The sequence below is a fragment of the Ornithodoros turicata genome, chromosome 5 (assembly GCF_037126465.1).
Source record: "Ornithodoros turicata isolate Travis chromosome 5, ASM3712646v1, whole genome shotgun sequence".
In the NCBI taxonomy this organism is placed as follows: domain Eukaryota; kingdom Metazoa; phylum Arthropoda; class Arachnida; order Ixodida; family Argasidae; genus Ornithodoros; species Ornithodoros turicata.
The window spans coordinates 8,184,298-8,204,238 of record NC_088205.1 but is presented as its reverse complement, the minus strand read 5'-3'; the positions used below and the strand labels follow the sequence as shown (position 1 = coordinate 8,204,238).

At 47.8% G+C, this 19,941-nt stretch overlaps 1 protein-coding gene across 2 annotated transcripts in view; it reads right to left on the bottom strand.

The window, feature by feature from the left end:
- The window catches only part of LOC135393939 (ankyrin repeat and BTB/POZ domain-containing protein 2-like), a 32,717-nt gene extending 14,025 nt beyond the window's left edge, over positions 1 to 18,692 (bottom strand). For both annotated transcript variants that reach the window (XR_010422727.1, XM_064624299.1), the window contains exons 1-5: positions 18,294 to 18,692; positions 4,272 to 4,641; positions 3,831 to 4,197; positions 3,543 to 3,749; positions 2,033 to 3,126 (exon numbers count right to left, since the gene is read on the bottom strand). Coding sequence is in view for 1 of the 2 variants with exons in the window: in XM_064624299.1 (XP_064480369.1) it covers positions 2,033 to 3,126; positions 3,543 to 3,749; positions 3,831 to 4,197; positions 4,272 to 4,512 (1,909 nt within the window). In the remaining variant the exon portion in view is untranslated. The remainder of the gene's footprint in view (positions 1 to 2,032; positions 3,127 to 3,542; positions 3,750 to 3,830; positions 4,198 to 4,271; positions 4,642 to 18,293) is intronic.
- Positions 18,693 to 19,941: the final 1,249 nt, after the last annotated feature.

The window sequence follows — 19,941 nt, the reverse complement described above, 5'->3', positions numbered from 1 at the left end:
CAGATGACGTACTGTTCCTGAGTAATTTACATTCTGAAAACTGCAAACGTTGTGACATAACGTTTTTGCAGTGTGGATGTTTTTCTACAAAATGACCGCGGATATACTGTCAATGTTATCCGCGCTCACCTCGAACCGAACGTCAAAATCATCAACGCATCACACCCGATACAATGCAACAACAACTACTACATGAATGATTATGGAATGAGGTGATTCACCGCAACAATTGCGGTACCATACCTCAGTGCCTGTGGGTTAGTACATGAGTGGGATGACGATGAAAAAGATGAGGCACACACACTCGCGCACACACGTGACAGATGCAAAGGAGATATCACACACGTGGGTGCGTCTAACTGATGGGGATAGCAGTTCATCCGGTCGGATACCGGAGATGAAATGCTGTGAAGAACACATCTCCGCATTCGTGGCAACAGCTCAATACAATGCATATCCCTGCATAACAATGTAGTTCCCAAATTGGAGTATTGTTCCGTCGTAGGGAACAATATTGGGTGTGTTTTATCATCTTGCATTCAGAAAGTCCAACGTCGCTTTATCAGAATTTACTACGATACGTACCTGGCAATACGTTATTTTTATGACTATAAAAGAATTCTTAATCACTGCAGAATTAATACTTTGGCTAGCAGGCGTAAAGTACGTGACCTCTTATTTTCGTATAATTGTGTTCATGTGGGAATATTGGCTGTGAATATCTTGTTGAATGCGTTGTTGAATGCCTTCCAGACGTTTTAGAAGTTTGTGTTTTTAATGTAATAGATTGTTGTTTTTCAAGCCCCATGACTCGTATCCAACGAGCTTATGATGACGTCAATTTAGATCTGGACATCTTTTACTCTTGTGCAATGACCCTTACCACTAGGGTTCGAAATATGTTATAATTTTATATCTTGCACCATATTAATAATAATAAGGCATGTGCTGTTTATGGGCAAGTTAATAAAGAAATCAAATCAAATCAAATCAAATATCATTTCAGTTTCCGACTGCCTCGCTTCGGTAAAATGATAGCACGCTAAGTATGACGCTATGCATCCAAACGATGCGAGAGGTTATGAGCATGCGCGTTGATGGGCCTTCCGCTTTGCTTTCGCAACGTCACTGCGTGATGGGCCTGTTCCAGAATGCGCTTGCGTATGCAGGGGTCGTATTTACTGTTCGTTCGATGGCCTCAACCGCTGAAATATGGAGCGCCATGCCGTCCTCTCTTGCAGATGGGCGCCAACGATAATCGTTGCCTCTCGAGGGACGACCAGATTTAGTAAGCGGTACTTTCCGCGGCGCCCACTCATCGGGTATTTGCTTCGTCCACGAACAGCCAAAATGATAGCTTACGCCAACGTGAAACGTTGGTCAATTCCGAGGCTCCAATTTCGCGGGTGACGTGGGACGGATTTTAAGTAGGGTCTGTTTCACCGAGTGACTCGCGGGGATATTGTTGGCTCAGCATGGCAGGTATACGGTATTGGTTCGAAGGCCAGTCAGAATGGCGGTGAACGCCTTGGCGAGACAGCACTGTTGGGAGCAGATAGCATAGCACCGTTGTCACTGATAGTCTCTAGCGAAGTGTTTTTTTTTTTTTAATTGCGTGTTAGCGCCGCGAAGCAACTGTGGCTATGAGCGGCGTACAGATGTGGACAGATGGAGAGAGGACAGCAGGAAGGAGTGGGGGGACAGGGGGATTAGTATGCGTCCTGGGCCGACTTCAGGGGGAACTGTGCCGACATTCGTCTGGAAAGTCTTCGGAAAACCCAGGGAAAACCTCAGACAGCACAGCCGGCGGTAGGATTCGAACCCACCACCTCCCAGTCTACAGCACGACCTTGGTTACCGCCAACGAGCGGACGCCTTAGCCCACTCGGCCATGCCGCTGGTCTCTAGCGAAGTTTAATAGGGCTTCTGAAACTCTTGGCGTGCAAGGAGGCAGTGGTAGGGAACCTTGGAAGCTTCATCACAAGCCGACAACATACTGTAAGCGGAAACAAGAAGAAGACTGCAAACTCACCCGTCGCCGTCCTTCCCGCGTTGAGATGCGAGAAAGGCTGGAACAATCCCCACAGATCCGCGTTGTTCGAAATCCCAGCTTCGAGGACAGAGGCCGTCAACGTCGTTTCCGGCGGCAGACACTGCAGCACCATTTCCTCCAGGAGGTTCTCCATTCCCGCCGTCAGAAAGATGGCCGCGTACTCGTGCACAAACGTCCCCAGGCGCACGTCACACGCCCACCGGTGAAACTTTCCCACGGGCAGCTGTAACCCCGCGCGCGCACTTTTACTAAGCCTCATCTGATCACCCGACACAGTGTAGATCGCCGCAGCCCTATGGCACGCCTTAACGCAACTGTCCGCAAGGCCCGGAGACAACACTACGGTCAAAGCACCGCTTATTTCGCGTTTGCTGCAGACACCGAGAGCGCGCGCAAACCGCTGAGCTTCCCTCGCGACCCTTACCAGGGGTCTCTGCAGGAGGAACGCTAGTCTCGGTACCACTTCCATAGAAATACGTCTCAAATGGTCCTTAAGCCGCCCGTTCTGCAAGACTCTCAAGACGTCGTGATTGTTCCACGGAACGTGCTGTAGCTCGACCAGTCTGGAATGATTGTCAACCCAAACGAACTCGTCAGCACTAGTAATGTTCGTGTTGATGGTTTCGAGGCTAGAATGTCGTATAAGTCGCCTAACAGCGGGCTCAGATTCACTCCCACTGACAGAAGAGTAAGTCGACGTCGAGTAACCAGTCCTGGACACTTGTTGCGTTCGAACAGCCAGCTGTTCTACAGCGTCACAGATATCGTCGAGGTTAGACGGGTTCCCGCTGTCAAGGTCTTCACGGTAACGCCGCCTGCTTGACGAACTGGTCGCGTTCCCAGAGCGTCGGCAAACACGGGAAGAAGATGAAGACGACGGAGGCAACGAGGGAACTCGGTCGTCTTCGGGGACTGCCTTCAGGTGACCCGGAATATTGTGGAGGGATTTCGTGAGAGGAACCACGGCTCCTGGATCGTGGCCGTGGCCCCCTCGGCTCAAGTCCACGCAGGCAGAAGGGGAACTTCCGTATGAAGAATGGCCGCCATCACTCATGCTGGCATGGCCGGAAGACCTACGTAAAAAAGACAATAAAAAAATCCAGACAAAACGGTTACCGATTAAGTGTATCGCTTACGGTTTCACAGGTCACATTGGCTTTTGTAAAAGCAGTGTTGCAGGTGCCCTAGGGGTGAGTTTCGAAACTGACATACTCCCACATCGCAGCCGAGACAATGTGTGGGTTTCCCTCGCAGAGGGCTCAAAAGTAAGTACAAGCAAAAAAGAAAAAAGAAAGAAACTGTAAGCGAGTTTCGAAAACAGTGGTTAACAGCAATCCTGCTTTTTAATGACGCCGCTTCTCTGAAGCACAAACGCCTTGTCGAAGGAAAACGCGAAGCAAACAAATTCTCTAACGTCCTCTTCGAAGAAACGTTGGCTGGCTGCGTGAGTGGGTGAAGCGGTTAAAAAGAATCAAAAAAGTATGCGCACCTGTTCTCGTCCGACGATGAACCTCCGTAGAGATCGTGCCTCCTTTGCAAAAGACGCAAATCATCCGTGTTCAAGCCGTGAGGAAAACTGAGTATATTTTTACGGCGAGATTTTAGTCTCGTCAGAGGTTTCCTCCGGCTCACTACCGGGTCTCCGTCGGAGGAACTTTTGCTCAACGAGCCGCAATCGGTGTTGGATGCGGAGTCCCTGAGGAGTGGGGGGCAAAGGAATACGCGTCAATGACAGAATTTAATATATAGAGAGTTATGACGGACTGGGAGCACGTACCGGTACGGTGAGAAGTGACCGTCGGTCGTAACCCCTTCGTCCTCTTCTTCTATTCTCTGCGTGTCGGCAAAATGTCGGCTCGGCTCCGGCACGCTAAGCTTCGCTGCCGGTGACAGCCGTGACGTGACCAGCATGAGGCCCGGACTTATGCGCGCCAGACTTTCGCGGACGGGCGTTGACCGAAGTCCGCCGGTCAGCACCGGCGGCGTAGAATGAACCCTAGGCGCTGGTGACGATGCGACACACACCGGCGTAGCCGGCTGCGAGCTCGACTTGTGCGAAGAAGTTTTCTCGCTGTGCTTCCCCGGCAAAGGAGGAGGAGAGCACAAAGAGGTTGACAGTTCCCGGTTCGGAGTCTTCAGCATTGCTGGAACGACGAACCTTTTTTTGTCAGGCACTGCGTCCGGTTGTCCTGGCAATCGGGGAAACACTTGTGCTTACCGTCGCGTCCAGATGCCTTGTAGAGAGAAGGTGCCGAACCGCCGACGAGATCCCTGTGAGAGGGCTTGAGACCAGAAGCCGCTGCACCTTCGCCTGGTAGCCGTACTTCATGGCTCGCCGCCACTGGGCCCGCTCTATTGAGGTCGCCGAGTCTCCTCGGCTTCGGGCGAATGATTTCAACACCGTGCTGCCGGCACTGGTCCGCGTCTCGAAACTCCGGCACGGCGGGCACGGAGGTCATGCTGGCCAGCCAGCCAACGGGACACCGTGATGGGAATTAACGGGGGGCGAGAAGGGTTGCTTAGGACATGGTGCTATGAGACTCGGCGTGTTCTTTGTGCTCTTGTAGCAGGGCTTTTGGATGACGCTCCTGTAACGAGGAAAGAGTTTGGAAATCAGTGAACACGATTATGGTACACTGTAAGGCGAACAGTTCACTTTCAATGTTGCACCGCACCTTGGACGGTTATGCTGTAACCAAGCATTGGGTGGTGGGAGCGTGAACAACGTCTGTTATGTCATTCGGCCGTGTGTGGCGAAACGGTACTTTCATTCCTATACAACACGCTATAAGTATTACGTCCTATAGAGGGAACTATTTTGACGTAGAATTTGAGTCTTTCCCATCGTTTATGTGGCTCAGACACCCAAGAAATTTCGAGTAACGTTTTGGCGTTACGAGTTGGAGGAAGGCTAAAGCAATTATTGGAAGTTTACTTATTAATTAATTTAATTAATAGTATCGGGTTAACTGACTAGATTGAACTAAAAGTCACCAAAGTAAATCCTACGCCCAACGCCACGCGCACCTCTTCGACGAAGAGAGCGCCCCCTACCTTTTAGGCGCATACGGGCCAATCCACTGACCTCTCTCTCTCTCTCTCCACACGGACCTATGAATGCCCGCGGCGTAAGATAATAGTGAGTTTTTGTATAACGTACGCTGTCGCCTTTGCGTACGTAAGTGATAGCGTGGTGGTTCCGCGCAATGCGCAAAGCTCTGCTTTTGTCTTGCGCGTGCGCAGATCCACCAACGCTATGCGTTACGCACGCAAAGGCGACAGCGTACAATATATATTAAAGATCACTAATTACAAGCGGCACACCAACGCTTTGTCTTACCGAACATATGTGTAAATTGTATTACGCTAACACCGCTCGAACACAACATGCGACAATCATCACAACATTCCCAAGGTCATGTTGAAAGACGTTATAGCGTAATGAGCGTAACCGCAGACCGTTCTCACGGTGATTATTTAGCTACAGATGATTCAGACACAAAGCATTCAGAGTAATGAGCTGCGAAGACATTTTGCCGCTCCGCAAATCAACAATCGACTTCACAAGCGTCACGGGCAACCGTCTATATCGGTGGGACAATCGATGTCATGGTCGAACGGGCAATATCTTATACAGTAGAAACAGTATTAGCACAACAAAGCGTGCTTGACGGCACGAAATAAAAGCATCGTAAAGCGCTATAACGAATGATTGTTTGAGTATACAGTGGGTGCCAATAGCACAGTTCTTGTCGCAGGTGCGAAGGACAGATTTCGTCTCCGGAGCAGACGAGCTTGGTGAATGTCAAGCAGTACACAATGTAACCTGAGAGAACACCAACAGCCGAAATAAAACGGGGGAAACTTGGTTTTAGTTGGTGTTTAGAAAGGGAGAGCAAAGCCAGATGCATGTTTTGTTTGTTCGCGTGACGCACACCAACCCCCAGATCGTGGCAGCGCAAGCCCATCACGCGTGTCGCATTCGCAATGGCTTCACCCCAGAATGGGGCGCAACTACTTCTCCGCAATCTATAGTGCTTCGAAACAAGCTATCAAATCTCCAGCAACATACGCTTCAACGTAAACAATCTTGGGAGTCACCCAAGAGGCCAAAGTAATAAGCACATAAAAACGTCGTCCGAGGCCCTCTCCGTTGCGACACACTCGATCCGAGGGCCATTAAAAATTGTCAAAACTACCGAACACCATCTGCTTCAACAGGGCGATCTCTTCAAGCGCCGTACGATAGTGATCCAGGGAGTCCAACAACTTTCAGACAACTGGACAGGGCTTGGACGTCAATACCCAACTGTGCAATATTCCCTTTTCATGCGATGAGTTTCGCGTTCACGGAACGAAAAGAGCCTTGTTTTTGTTTATTCTTTGTTTGTTCCTAGCCCCTCTATAGTTGCATTTTCATGCTCTTCAAATGTCAAGGAAGGGGCCCCGAATGCAGTGTTAACATAGTATATCCTCAGTTCAATTCGGATACGCTACGAATCGTACATTGGTTGAGCTAAAGCAGAGGTTCTAAACCAGGTTCAGCGGAACTCGTTCCACGGTTCCACAAAACTATTTTTCTTTTTACTTCCGTGTTAGCGCTGCGAAGCAACTGTGGCTATATGAGCGGCGTATAGACGTGGACAGATGGAGAGAGGACAGGAGGAAGGAGTAGGGGAGAGGGGGATTAGTATGCGTCCTGGGCCGACTTCAGGAGGAACTCTGCCGACATGCGTCTGGAATGTCTTGGGAAAACCCAGGGAGAACCTCAGACAGCAGGAGCCGGTGCCAGGATTCGAACCCGTGTCACCTCCCCAGTCTCGGCGTGGAAAGCCTCAAATATATAGGATATATAAATATATATGATAGGATATAGGATAGGAAATATATAGGATAGGTTATAGGATATATAAATCATCCTATAACCACTATGCCACGGGAGCTGCATGGTCCAGAAAACTTCATAATGTCGAGCGCGCATTACAGATTTCTACGTAAGTGCGCATATCAATGTGTAGCGTTACAGGACCGTCCTATAGGTTCCTTGAGGTCGTGCAAACAACATCACGCGTTTCGTCGAACAGCACATACATGTATATGTTGAGAACGACCGACCTATAGAAACCACACATGTGGTCAGTGTTCGCGCCGAACAACTCACGCAGTTTGATCCGCATGACGGCTTTTCGATAGGGGAAAATATTATTACGAGGAATAACTCTGCCGTAGGTGGTTTACGGGGTGACCGAACCCACGATTATTTGCGAAGCCCCCACACCCGTGGCGACACTGTATATGTTCACCGATAAACATCACATTTACAAGTACTAGCTCAGCCCGTGTGTTATGCTCAAATATCAAACATGAAAAAAAAATCGAAGAAGAAGAAGAACACGAACGAAGAATAACTGCACGTAGTAGTATTCGAACGAACGGGATGCCTAGAGATTCGTGATATCAATACCGTAATTAAATCTTTGAGCAGACAGTGCCGGACTAGTATTTAATACTTTTCAGTAGACGACCCAAGCAGCACAATGTACTGAAAGTCGAGTGCAATAGGGGTGGACAGTATGCGTCTTATCAATGTTATTTAGCTTCACGAGTCTGTTCAAGGCCTTCCACCTACCCGTCCACCCCTAATGCACTCGACTTTTAGTACATTGTGCTGCTTGGGGATATACAGGGTGTCTGCTCTAACGTGTCCAGAAATTATATTTAAAGCGAGCGATAAAAGAACAGCAAGTGGTACTTTTCTGCTACTTGAGTAAGAGACGGGTACTGCTTCACTAGTAGCACCTGTTTCTTAGTCAAAGTAGCTGAAAAATAGCGCTTGTTTCTCTTTTATCGCTCGCTTTAAATAAAATTTCTGGACACGTTAGAGCAAACACCCTGTATAAAAACATGTTGTGAACCGATTCCTTCACCTCTGTTTTGGGACAACCACTGGAATCGCGACACGCTGAATCCCATACAGCCCGTTCGGTATCTCTTCCTAAGCATGCCACCATTTCAGATAGGTCCGACGAACACTGCGACGTCAAACAGATAAGTCACACGGGCTAGCTCCCTCTAACATTTCAAATGCACTGGGCTGAATACCAACTGCAGAACAAGAAATCACATCGAACAGAATAACCATCCACTTGTGCAACGGGCAAAATTTAATCTGGATATTTTATTCTTTTTTCAATATGATGCACAAATTTCCGTTCTTAGAGGCGATAACAACACTAATAGCACAACCTGAATATCGTTGAATAGCTATGGCTAGAATATGCAAGTGATAGGTGCATGAATCCAGGTGTCTCACCTAACGTGTTAACAACGTATTAAAAAATCGGCTTGTCAAAAAGATTTATGGGGTCAATGCTAGATACCTCCGGGGAGCTTTCGCCATGACTTTCGAGCACTTCTATCAACTTTAAGTCACGAGAAATTCAATTTTCTGAATTGAACCCAGAAATTTGCCGAATCAACCTCACGTCTTCTTTTCTTTGTCTTTTTTTTATTATCATTGTGCAATAAAGTGGGAGGTAAATCCTCATGTGTTTTCGCAAAAAAAAACAAACAAACAGAAAAACGTGTAGTTGCTTTGCAAATTTCCGAGTTCAATTCAGAATATTCAATTTCTCGCGAGTCGCGACATGAAATTGATAAAAAGTGCTCGGAAAGTAATGGCAAAAGGTCCCGCGAGACATGATTTTCAAACAAATAGCCTTTTCAGTACGATGTTTTAACACGTTACGTGAAGCACCCTGCATATACTAATTTATAAACGAACATGCGAGGCGTCTAGAAAATACAAGCGACTGAATGCTGAGCTTAATATTTCGCTATGCATGTGTTGTGTGGTCTACAGGTTTTCCCAGCGATTTTAATCCAAGTTCCAGCTAAACTAATCCATGCCCCATAAAGTTTGCATGGCACGTGGATTAATTTCGATGGCGCTTGGATTAAAATCACCGGGAAAACCTGTAGTTGCTGTGACTGTCGTCTCTGAGGAACCCCCGAGCATTCAAGGTACGACAACCTTCCCCATCTCGCACGAAGCCCATGGTTGTCACCAGGGGGCGGATCTAGAGGGGAGGGGGGGTCAGGATGGCCTGACCCCCTCCTCAATTTCTGTCTTCACATAGTGTTTCATTGACCTAGATCGTGTATCTACCATGCTGGCCACGGCTGGACCCCCCCCCCCCCTCTCTAAGAAAAATCCTGGATGTCACTGAATAATAATTCTTACTGGAACGTCCCAAGTCATAGCGATGCCATACTTTTCCTGCTGCACGAGTAACATTACGGCAATTTAGGGCAACGGCTCTACACCTGGCGGACCACAAGATCGATGCCCCACACGCTGTCAGGAGGACCCAGCATGCGGCCAGCACAATATGCGGGTGGGGACATTTGCGACCTCAGAATATACCATCATCCTATTCACTGGCCATTGGAGGCAGTCTTTCCACATAACGCGTATGGAACACTTCTGCTGTTTAGAGCAGAGCTAAGGTGTACTCAATGTTTCCAAGTTGTCTCTTGGTAGATGCGGGTGGTCTGAGATAAGTAATTCCACAATGTCTCGCACCACGAGCTCCGCGGTGACTTGATCGTCATGCATGCCGACACACACACGTGTGCTGGCATCGGGGCTCATCGACCTTCAATTGAAGTCAATACATCGCGTTTCATAAGTGCTACTGCTCTATGCTCTCGTCCCTATACAACAAAGAGAAGGCTCAAGTATTGTGTCCCTTCCCTGCGAACAGACGACCCCTGTATATCCACGCTATCCACCAGGAACGCAGTTTGCATACTGACATCAAGTCATCGATGAAAGATGAAAGTCACTGAAAAGGTTAGCCAGCTGTAGGGATCGAACCCACATCTACTGTTCCAGCCTCAGAACATCAGTTTATCTCTGATTTCTTAGGCAATTTGAGGCTTTGTTCGTATTTGTCCCTTCTGTGTTGTTCCAGCCTCAGAACATCAGTTTATCTCTTGATCAAGTCATCGACCTGCATGTGTGCTTTTTTTTAACTCTGCGTTAGCGCCGCGAAGCATCATCTGTGGCTATGAGCGACCTACCGACGTGAACAGATGGAGAGAGGACAGTAGGAAGGAGTGGGGGACAGGGGGGTTAGTATGCGTTCTGGGCCGACTTCACGGGCAGCTGTGCCGCCATTCGTCCGGAAGGACTGCTGGAAAACCCAAGGAAAACCTCAGACAGCACAGCCGGTGGCGGGATGACCTGCGTGTGTATCTGCATCGAAGCGCAAGACCATGCAGTCAGTCACACGGTCTATAGCTATCATTTAAAACGGACTAGGCAACAACTAGCTGAATACCAACTCCTGAACAAGATTCTCACAGCGTGTCAAGGATTGAATCGTCAAGCGGCTGTCCAAAACTCCACAATGCTGCAAACGGAATAATGGTATAACCTTCAAAGCCACTTAGAAGTGGACACCATATACGGACATCGGGTCCGACTACATCTACTACTGAAGACTAGTGAAGAGGATGGGCCAATGTGCAACGCTCGACCAAGGAAGACTACACCACACATTCACTGCCTGCTGCTGATGCCCTTGAAAGTTGGGATTAACTTTTCTTATGACAGTGCCCCTCGGGCCGGTAAATTCTTTTATATGTCCTTACCGTAGTTATCCAATTACAATTCGAGGTTGTGGTATGCTTCGATTCTGTGTAAGGTGTAACAGCTTCGACTATCCCTTAAATTTGCGCTGTCTCCGACGACAACAACAACAACACACAAAAAAGGATCGTGCTTGGGACATAGTCCACAGGAGACCAGCGAGAGATCTCCTACTTGCATACCTTGCCCTGCCGCGCTGGAATGTCGCTCGCATACCCGATTAAAATTGTGCTCTTTCGAACCCAAGTTCCCTTTGCCTGCTAGTATAGTATTCCTCGCTGGATCGTACGTAGCCCATGAAGCTGTAACGTAATACCCCTACGGTAACGAGCTGTTAAACTTTATACCGCCGATAAAACATCGTGTTTACGGCCACTGGAAACGCATCAGTGGCTCTTCTCCTCTCCATGGCACGCTCAGGTCGGACAAGGAAAGGAATTAATGGGCACTTTGGATGTTTGCGTCGTTTGCTGCTGCACAGAGTCAGATGGTTCCTGCTAAAGCATTATGTTCCTCGCAAGAAAGTATAGCCTCTCACTCCATAGGAATACATTAAAAAAGAAAAGAGAGGACGGACCAAACGTTGTTTTTCATGCGATCGCAATGTTCCCTCAGGCCGGTAAGTTGGAATAGAAAACAGAAGTATGAATGTGATAGAAATCTCATACTAGTCCAGACAGATCAGGACAGCACTGGACTCTTCCAATAAAGGGGCAGCATACCAACTCAACTCACTAGGGATTTCAGTTCTGGACCTTCTGGCAATTCTGGCGCTGGAGAAGGCAACAACCAGAGGATTTCAACACGTCTAACAGGTAGGCAGCTAAGGTAGGTTTTTTTATTCACGTCTCTCGCAGTTCTTACAGGGTTTCTCAACGGGGCCTGTAAGGCACGCTTGACCTATGGTAACAAGCGGCTGATGGCTGTAAGCATAGCTATGGTAACCTAGCATATGGTAACCTAGCATATGGCAACAGGCTGTGGACCAGGCCGGCCAAGTCTGACTGCAAGATGTTTGGCTGTATATTGTTCCCTCCTGGGTGGCTTTCCAAACTACCTTCAGCAACAGGTCAAGTCAAGGTCTGTATAATACAGTCTCAAATGGTTGACTGCTGGTTCGTGTCTACCGTTAGCCGTGATTCAATAGCAATGTCGTAATCTTCAGCAACGTGTGGTGCGTACGAGACGTGCGCTGATGTAACATACGCTACCATTCTGGTCGCAAAAACTACCCCGACACCGAATATCCTCTGGATGTACGAATAATGTCCTAAGGAATTCGTACGTCCGATGGATATCCTCAGAATATCCTCTGGATGTACGAATAATGTCCTAAGGAATTCGTACGTCCGATGGATATCCCCGGAACATCCGTCGGACGTACCAATCCGTTAGGACATTATTCGTGCATCCAGAGGATATTCGGTGTTGTTGGGGTAGAGTTTATCGTAATGCAACTCGGTTGAAAATCTGGTGTTAGAAAGAGCAAGAGCGTGCACGTCTAAACAGGGGTTTCCGACTGCTATCGAACCGGGTGCTTCGTAGTGAAGTTGAAATCGCAGCAGCGGGGTTACGAGGTAACGAGGGGTTACGACGGGGTTACGAGGTATTACGTCTTCGTTGCACCATTGCCGGTTCCAGATTTGAAAGGTTTGTATATTTCCTTTTCATTGTATAAATTTTCCTTTAAAAAAAAACTGAACGGACACCGCAGTCGGCGCATGTCAGCAAAGTCCGCCGTGTTAAAAACGGTGTCGATCGGTTCCACCCAGCTTCTTACTGCACCATTGTCCTGATGCTGTCGTCGTTCTTGCCTGTATACATCCATATGCAATTAGGGCGTTGCCATCTGTGTCATCTTCAAGGCAATATGCAGATCCGCGCCACCAACTTAAGCTATGGCTGCCGGTTTTTCGTGTGTACTGGAAATCCATAACTTAGTAGTAGAGGGAGTCAAGAAACGCCACGTCACTATGTCTACCTCGAGCCCTATACCGCGGCATTCCCATGCACTCAGCCCCGAAGGGATTTCTGCGCTTCGAGGGACCCTTTCAGTAGCTGTCGTCTGTTCTGGAATGTGTTACGAGGTGATAAGTCACATCCGCCTGCTCGGGTACACCAATCAGGCTCGTACCACGGCTGGAGGCATTTCAGTGGCAGTATGGGTACAGCCTAGATAAAAAAAAATTAAAAAATAAAATCCGCCTGTTTTCGCGAGGAAACGCGGGAAAGTCACTCAGAGAGCACGTCCGTTTGCAACCTCTAACCACAACAAGATGCGTAACCATTGCAAGGAGAGCAGAAGGGCGTGAAGATTACATCTCTACTGTTGGCGCTATGTACGGCTGCCGCGCCACCATTGCAGTATTCACAGCCGCCAGCGCCACGTAGTGTCGGTCGCCGGGTTCGAGACTCTGTGTAATAGACTAACAGGTGTGTGATGGTGGTGAGCGTGGGGACGAAGCAGAGACTGGATGGGAAAGTGCAATATGCGGCCAACCGAGCAAGCTGAGCGGACAGACCTAAGTCGCGGACGCAGTCTCGAACCCAGAGTCTTTCTCCACGACGGCTTCGTCTGACGTGCATTAGATACATCCACGATCGCGCTCTGCGTTTGGTAATATAGTCCACACACGAAATATGCGATTTTCTTCCGCTCTGACTCGACATCTTAACGCATTCATGTTGCTAGATGTGTGCGCGATACATCCGCTGAGCATGGACAATGATGTGAGAGAAGAAGTCCGTTTTAAATCACCATTCTGAACAAATGAACCGGGGCATCAAAAAGCCTGACGCACCGATGTGAGCAGTGGCGGTAAAAAGGGCCAGTTTCCCTTTCAAACACGGTATTGACCTAGAATTCCGCGGAGATAAGAGAGAGAGATAAGGGCCCGGGGAATGTGCTCACACACCCGTGCGGATGTAGGAAAAGCGTGGGGTAAACATCGCGGCTCCACCGACCTTGTGATGAAATCGCCCGAGCTATGCAGAACACGGCGGCATATCACAGGACGTGAGCTAGCTCTCGTGGAATGCATTTAAAGAGCCGCAGGAAATGGTGTTTCGAAAAAAAAAAAGGTATTCCACGGGCAAGCACGCCAAATGCACAAGCACTCTAACATTTTTTTTAACTCGTGAAAGCTACATCGTGCGATGTGGAATCGAATGGGCCTTTAATTACGTGCAACCATATAGGATGTGAGGCTGCTCCGGTCTCAGGTATACGTGATGCTTGCCACGACAATTCATTTGACTTCGAGAAAAGTATATATGCTTCTCAATTTCACCCGCAAATTGACCTGTCATATTCGTATCAGTAATTAAAAAATAAAATAGTAAATAGCGTCGTCGCAGCAGAGAAAAACGGTACCTTCCAATCATGCTCAAATGAAATTTGGAGCGCCTCTTACGTAATGCACTCCCCCCTCTCCCTACTCCTTCCTGTTGTCCTCTCTCCATCTGTCCACGTCTGTACGCCGCTCATAACCACAGTTGCTTCGCGGCGCTGACACGGAATTAAAACAAAAAAACGTAATGCGCGCCAATTTCATTGTATCCAACGGAGGTATGTATTCTATAGAGCTCTGCGCGGGCCGACCTTTTCCAGCGCGACCCGGCAAGGGCCTTTCCGTTTTTACGCGGTCCGGCATGGCAGGACGACCCCGCGCATGATTCCAGGACTGGCAACACCAGCTGTGACATCGCATAAGAATACAAGGTTACAAAGTCCCGAACACCAAAGTCCAAAACGCTCTCGGGCAAGCGCGTTATCGTTGCACTACAAGGTTTTGTGGAAGGCGGTTGTGGACGGACTCCTGCTTCCAATATCGCTCTACCCAAGCTTTGCGAGCGCGATGGTGGAAGGTGTGACGAGTCAATAACGGGCAATGCCAAGTGGCTTTGGGAAGGCTCTGGACTGTCAAACCACGCGCATAATTAATGCAGCGCCCTCTGTTTGCTTTTTTAAAATATATGCGCAGGAATCACGCGTGGAAAGCGTGACTCGCGGTTCGGCCGGGCTCACGGAGACATATTTGTGGGTCCGGGTCCAGCCCGAAGCACGCAATGGAGAAGAAGCCCGGCCAGGCCCGCGAGCCGGGTCGAAGGAACCGGGCCCGTGAAGAGCTCCAAGGTATCCAATATGCTCAGCACCTTGACACCCGCTGTGCTGTCCTGGTGTTCCGTTACAACGTCGGGTTCACCGTGGGCAATGGAGCTCCGCCAAACAATCAACCAAAGGTGGAGACGACGCGAGGGCTAGTCACCACATGACACATTTACTCCTGCTATAAGGGGACAAAAAAAAAAAAAAAAAGGAAATAGCTGCATCTTCGAGCACTCTGCTAAACGCGTTTCAATCAATTCAAAATCAAATGAAATGCAATAGCTCTATAAGGCCATATTCCGATCCCGATTTCGGCCAACCGCGCTGCTTTCAGTGCCACTGTAAAATTGCTCCTTCTAGTCTCTTCCCTCTTCACAACCGTGTTACAGACGGACCTACACGGTTCTCGGTGGGCCCTATAAAGCTGTCGCTTAATAATAATAATAATAATAATAATACAGTGAACCCTCGTTATTATGACCATGGTCGTTCCCGAAAATTTTGGTCATAATGCGGAATTGTCATATTAACGGGGGGATTTGCAGAGCATTTTTCACTAAATTGTTCCCCAGCAGTATGGTCGTAAAGCGCGTATGTCAGATTATCGGGGGTCATATTAACGAGGGTTCACTGTAATAATAATAACATATAATGCATAAAGCTTATTACGCATATTACACCGCTTATATACATATGACAACGCTTATTAGGTATACGCATAGCGGCTTGAAGGCATAACGATTCTTATATAACGAACACTCTTTCCAGCGGCCGAAATGTTACGCCATCCTGCGAGGCATATTACATAAAATGCTCGTGCAAAATATGCATTCCACAAGAATGCGTGCAGAAACCCTTTAGAGTTTGCAGGAAGCGGTGGTTGCCATTAGCCCCATTATGCAATAGACATTCCTCCGGTGGTAACTGCTGTTTCTTTACGCGGCAGAAATGAAGAAAATGTGTCAGACGGCGTGAAAGCTCGTGTCACGCCAAGCCCTAAATGGGTGCGCCTACACCAGTTTTTTTTTTCTCTCTCTTCAGCGCTAGCTGTCTGAAAAGCATTCCCTAGTAGCAGAACTGTCTGGACAGATTTCCAGTGAAATACAGCAAACCCTCGTTATAACGAATCCGCTTTATTCGAATTATCGCTATTTTCGAATTTTTACGCAGTTCCAGTCGGAATATATGCGATTCAAACCGGATTATTCGAACTGTGCTGCCAGCCGATACCGTTTACAGCGTGAGCCTGCGGAATCTCGTATGGCAAGCCCAGCTGGCGTCCCTCTCTCTCAGTCTTTTTCTTTCTGGATCAAAACTATGTTGAGCTAGAAATGGTATAAATGTCAGGTGTCATCACCAAGATTTGTTTTTTTTCTTTGCTTGAATACCTATTTTGACGCTTCCGAGGCTGCTGTCTCTGCTTTGGTGGCACTTCCGCTTGTACCGAACTGCCACTTATATCGAATTCCCTCTAGGCCCGTTGGCTTCGCTATAATAAGGTTCTGCTGTACGTCGAAATAAATTGTTGAGCCGGGGTTGTGAAAACAACAACGGTAATAATGATAATAATAGATTGTAACGTTAGTGGAGAAAGGCAGCAGGTCCATTGCCTTTTGCCTTTAACTCGAACTTGCGGCGATCACTTTCCTTACTTGACGTGCGTGGATTAGGTGTGCAGTTTCCGTCATATGCATGAAACAAGTTATTTCTATGCTTGGTACGTGTACCTGTCAAATACTCTGCAGGTGAACACGAGGTGGAAATTAGGGGCATACATTTCCCGGCAGAGAGAGTTTCTGAGACCCCCCGCCCCCAAAGATCTTTAGAAGCACTTCCTCAAAGAGGACGAGAAAAAAAAAAAAAATGACACTACCAATGGGCCTGAAAACCCCAATACAGGTATCGCATCCCATCCCCACACCCCCCTACCGAAAATCCCTTAGCGATCTTGCAACATCTCAAAATACCTAAAAAAAAGAGTTGAGAGAGAAAAAAAAGCAAGAAAATGCAGCAGCACTGCACGCACACCAGGATAGAGATATGTATTCTCCAAAATTTGAAATACCAAAATTTCGCATTTTTTTACGTTATTTACTTTCTTCCGAACTCGTACCTTTGGTAGTGTTTTGGGCAGAGGGAACACCTCCACCCACGTGTAAAATTCTGACAGAACCCCAACCGACGTAATTTTCGGCCTACGCTACAGTGTCAGAACATGTACTAAACATACACACTCACACAAAAAGACAAAAAGAGAACAAGCCACAGCTTTTACTAAGGTTCTGTGCTCCTAAAAGCTTGCGCTGCCAAGAATATATTGCGAACCTGGGCCCGTGTAGCAGTGGTTTATCCAGAATCCCAAGCACAGAGCAGTGTTGGAAAAATTGTGGGGTCATTATTATATAGTTACGTCATTACAGCTTAACATATCATTACCGACATGTGTCTAAAGCTGAAATCGCGAGGGCACCTCCTGTAGAGGGTACGCAGGTGAAAAAATTAGGGAGGTGTAGGGGAGGTCTGAATAAATCACTGCAGGTACCTATCTGGTTGTTATCTTCGTTCTCCTTTCCACCCAAATTCTTTATTCGACAGCGAAGGGTACCTTGTAGTTTTCTTCGCCCTTTCTATGCTTATCCCTGCGAGGAAAAGTGAAGACTGATGTGATGGGCACACGTACTGAACACGGGCTAAGATATAGAATGACAGGTGACCAGTTGTTTGCGAACAAAAGACGAGCACCAGCAGTCGGAAATCCACGCTTCAAAGCCCCCACCTTCATGGAAACAAGCGTGCGCTCGGATTTGTACCCCGACGTCAGAATATCTTCAAATTGTTCACACGAACACTGCTTGAGCAGCACTTCCTATTACTATGAAACAGCAGTACCAGACGAACAGACGCAGTTATCAGTCGCGATTCTCTGTATTTTCATCGCACCATTTCGTAAGTTATATCTAATCTCTTTGGAGGGAAGGAATGCAAGCGGTTCAAGAATGTCCACGATTGATAAGCCATACCAGTATGATAGGTGCCATAGAAACCTGCTGCGTACAGCCGTACACTATATGTGATCATGCGGCACTGGTGCTCAGCTGGACACGTGACGAGCACAATAACGACGCTATAAAACATAATAATAGTTAGCATAACAGAAGCAACTCAGCATGAGCTACTGTTCTAAATTCACACAAAACGCGCCACGTTCAAAACTTTGCGCGCTTTCCGCAATTCAGTAAGTTAACCGACTGTAGTATGACCTCCAAAAACATCGCTCAAAGCAGACATCGGACACCACAATACCTCAACGACAAATCCTGCAACGATTTCATACATTCCCGGTCGCGTGACACGAGGCCTAACTCTCACGCGTGCTCGTGCGGGACCACAACAAATTCAACCCACATATTAATACACATCACACCATAACAAGTGCACCACTTCACGAACACGGGAACATCTCCCTACCAACTCACCGGACGTTCCTCGGTATCCATGCACGCTGACATCACTGCAAACCGACGTAAAGTATCCAAACGCGAAGGCATGCAGTAATCCACGCTGATGAACAAACTTTTAAAAGCAGACACACTGTAGCAGACGCACTCACACACACACGCACACGCGCGCACTGAACGTTCACATCGGTAATTGATGAAATCTCACAACAAAATCACACCAAACACGATGTTTCCAAGTTAATGAGCTGCATAAACATTACACGAAGCACAAGTTGCGTGATTCGAGAAAAGCAGACGTCCACGGAATTCGGCTCAGCACCAAACTGGCATAGAAGGTGGCGCCATCGCGTGGAAGAATTTTCGTGCCGCGGGGAAATTTTTGCTGGCAGCGTTCTAGGGACGTTTAACCTGCGCAGAAGGACAACGTTCCAACAGCAGCAGCAGCAGGTTTCCTCCTCTCTTTCCATGCTGTCCCGCCTTCCCCCCTGAGGCGTCGCCTTCAAGTGTTCTTCCCCCAGTTTTTTGAAAGTTCCCTTTCCGGTGTGGTAGTAGTGGATGCTGTGCTTTTTTGCCATTTTGTTCCGTGTTCCGCGCCTGGAAGGGTGGGGGTTTGTAGCAGCGGTGTGATCTCGTCGCATAGAACGGCTATATCTCGCTGAGGACGGAGGAGTGTAGTTAATGGAACCTTCAACACAAGCGAGCTGATAGCAGCATAACCCCTTTTTGCGACGGTGATTGGTGAATCATTAGCAATTGGGAACAATCCCCGGGCTTTATTCATCAGGTGTTCGTACAGAATAACAACGGTAAAAAGTCAGCTTGGTTACGGGTCTTCGTAGTCGGAACGAACGAAATGTGAACAAATTGGTAACTGGTAAACCCACTTGGTTTGCTAAAAGACTGTACCAGATCTAATCAGCTGCTCTTCAGCACGATCGCAATGCTACACAGCTCGTTCTAACAGAGAAATACAAGTATATACTGGTTTCGTTGCAAGAAAAGTAAACGACGTAGAAGCCAAAACGTGCGTGTCCGTGTTGAGATAACAGAACCGCCTGCTTGGCTATAAATGACATCACCTGCTGGGTAGCAGGATCCCGCAGTTATCGGTCTTTTACACTGCACACGTAATTTCGTGTGGTACTTTGTGGAGCACGTTTATTATCGCCGATGACTCACTCCACACAACACGATATGCTTACTACTTTATTGCTGCTGTTGATCTGCTGCGGTGGTTCTTACTTTCTTCTTGTCAACCTCAAAGTCGCTTTACTGCGGTCCTGTCCGGTGACCTTTTCTAGCAGACGATCTACGTGCGGAGAATCCACACTAGTTTTACGTATGACGACTTTTTTTTTCTTTTTCTTGTCATCTGCTTCCCGTTTCGTTTTAACTGTCGCCCGTTTTCTCTTCTTCCGCTCAGATCAGCGGGAAAAATAATAGAGGAAATGTTTCTTTCCGTCACAAGTTACCTCGATGTTGTGAGAGTTGCTGTGATGGATGCTTTGTCCGGAATTCGAGCGTTGATTTGGGACACAGCAAATGCCGATGTTCTGCGGTGCGTGTGCTGTGGTGCGGGAAAAATACGTTGGACGCAGCAGGAATTGTACGCTGGATGATGTCCTGCATCCCAGATGCTCTTTTCACGGCAAGACATTCCTAA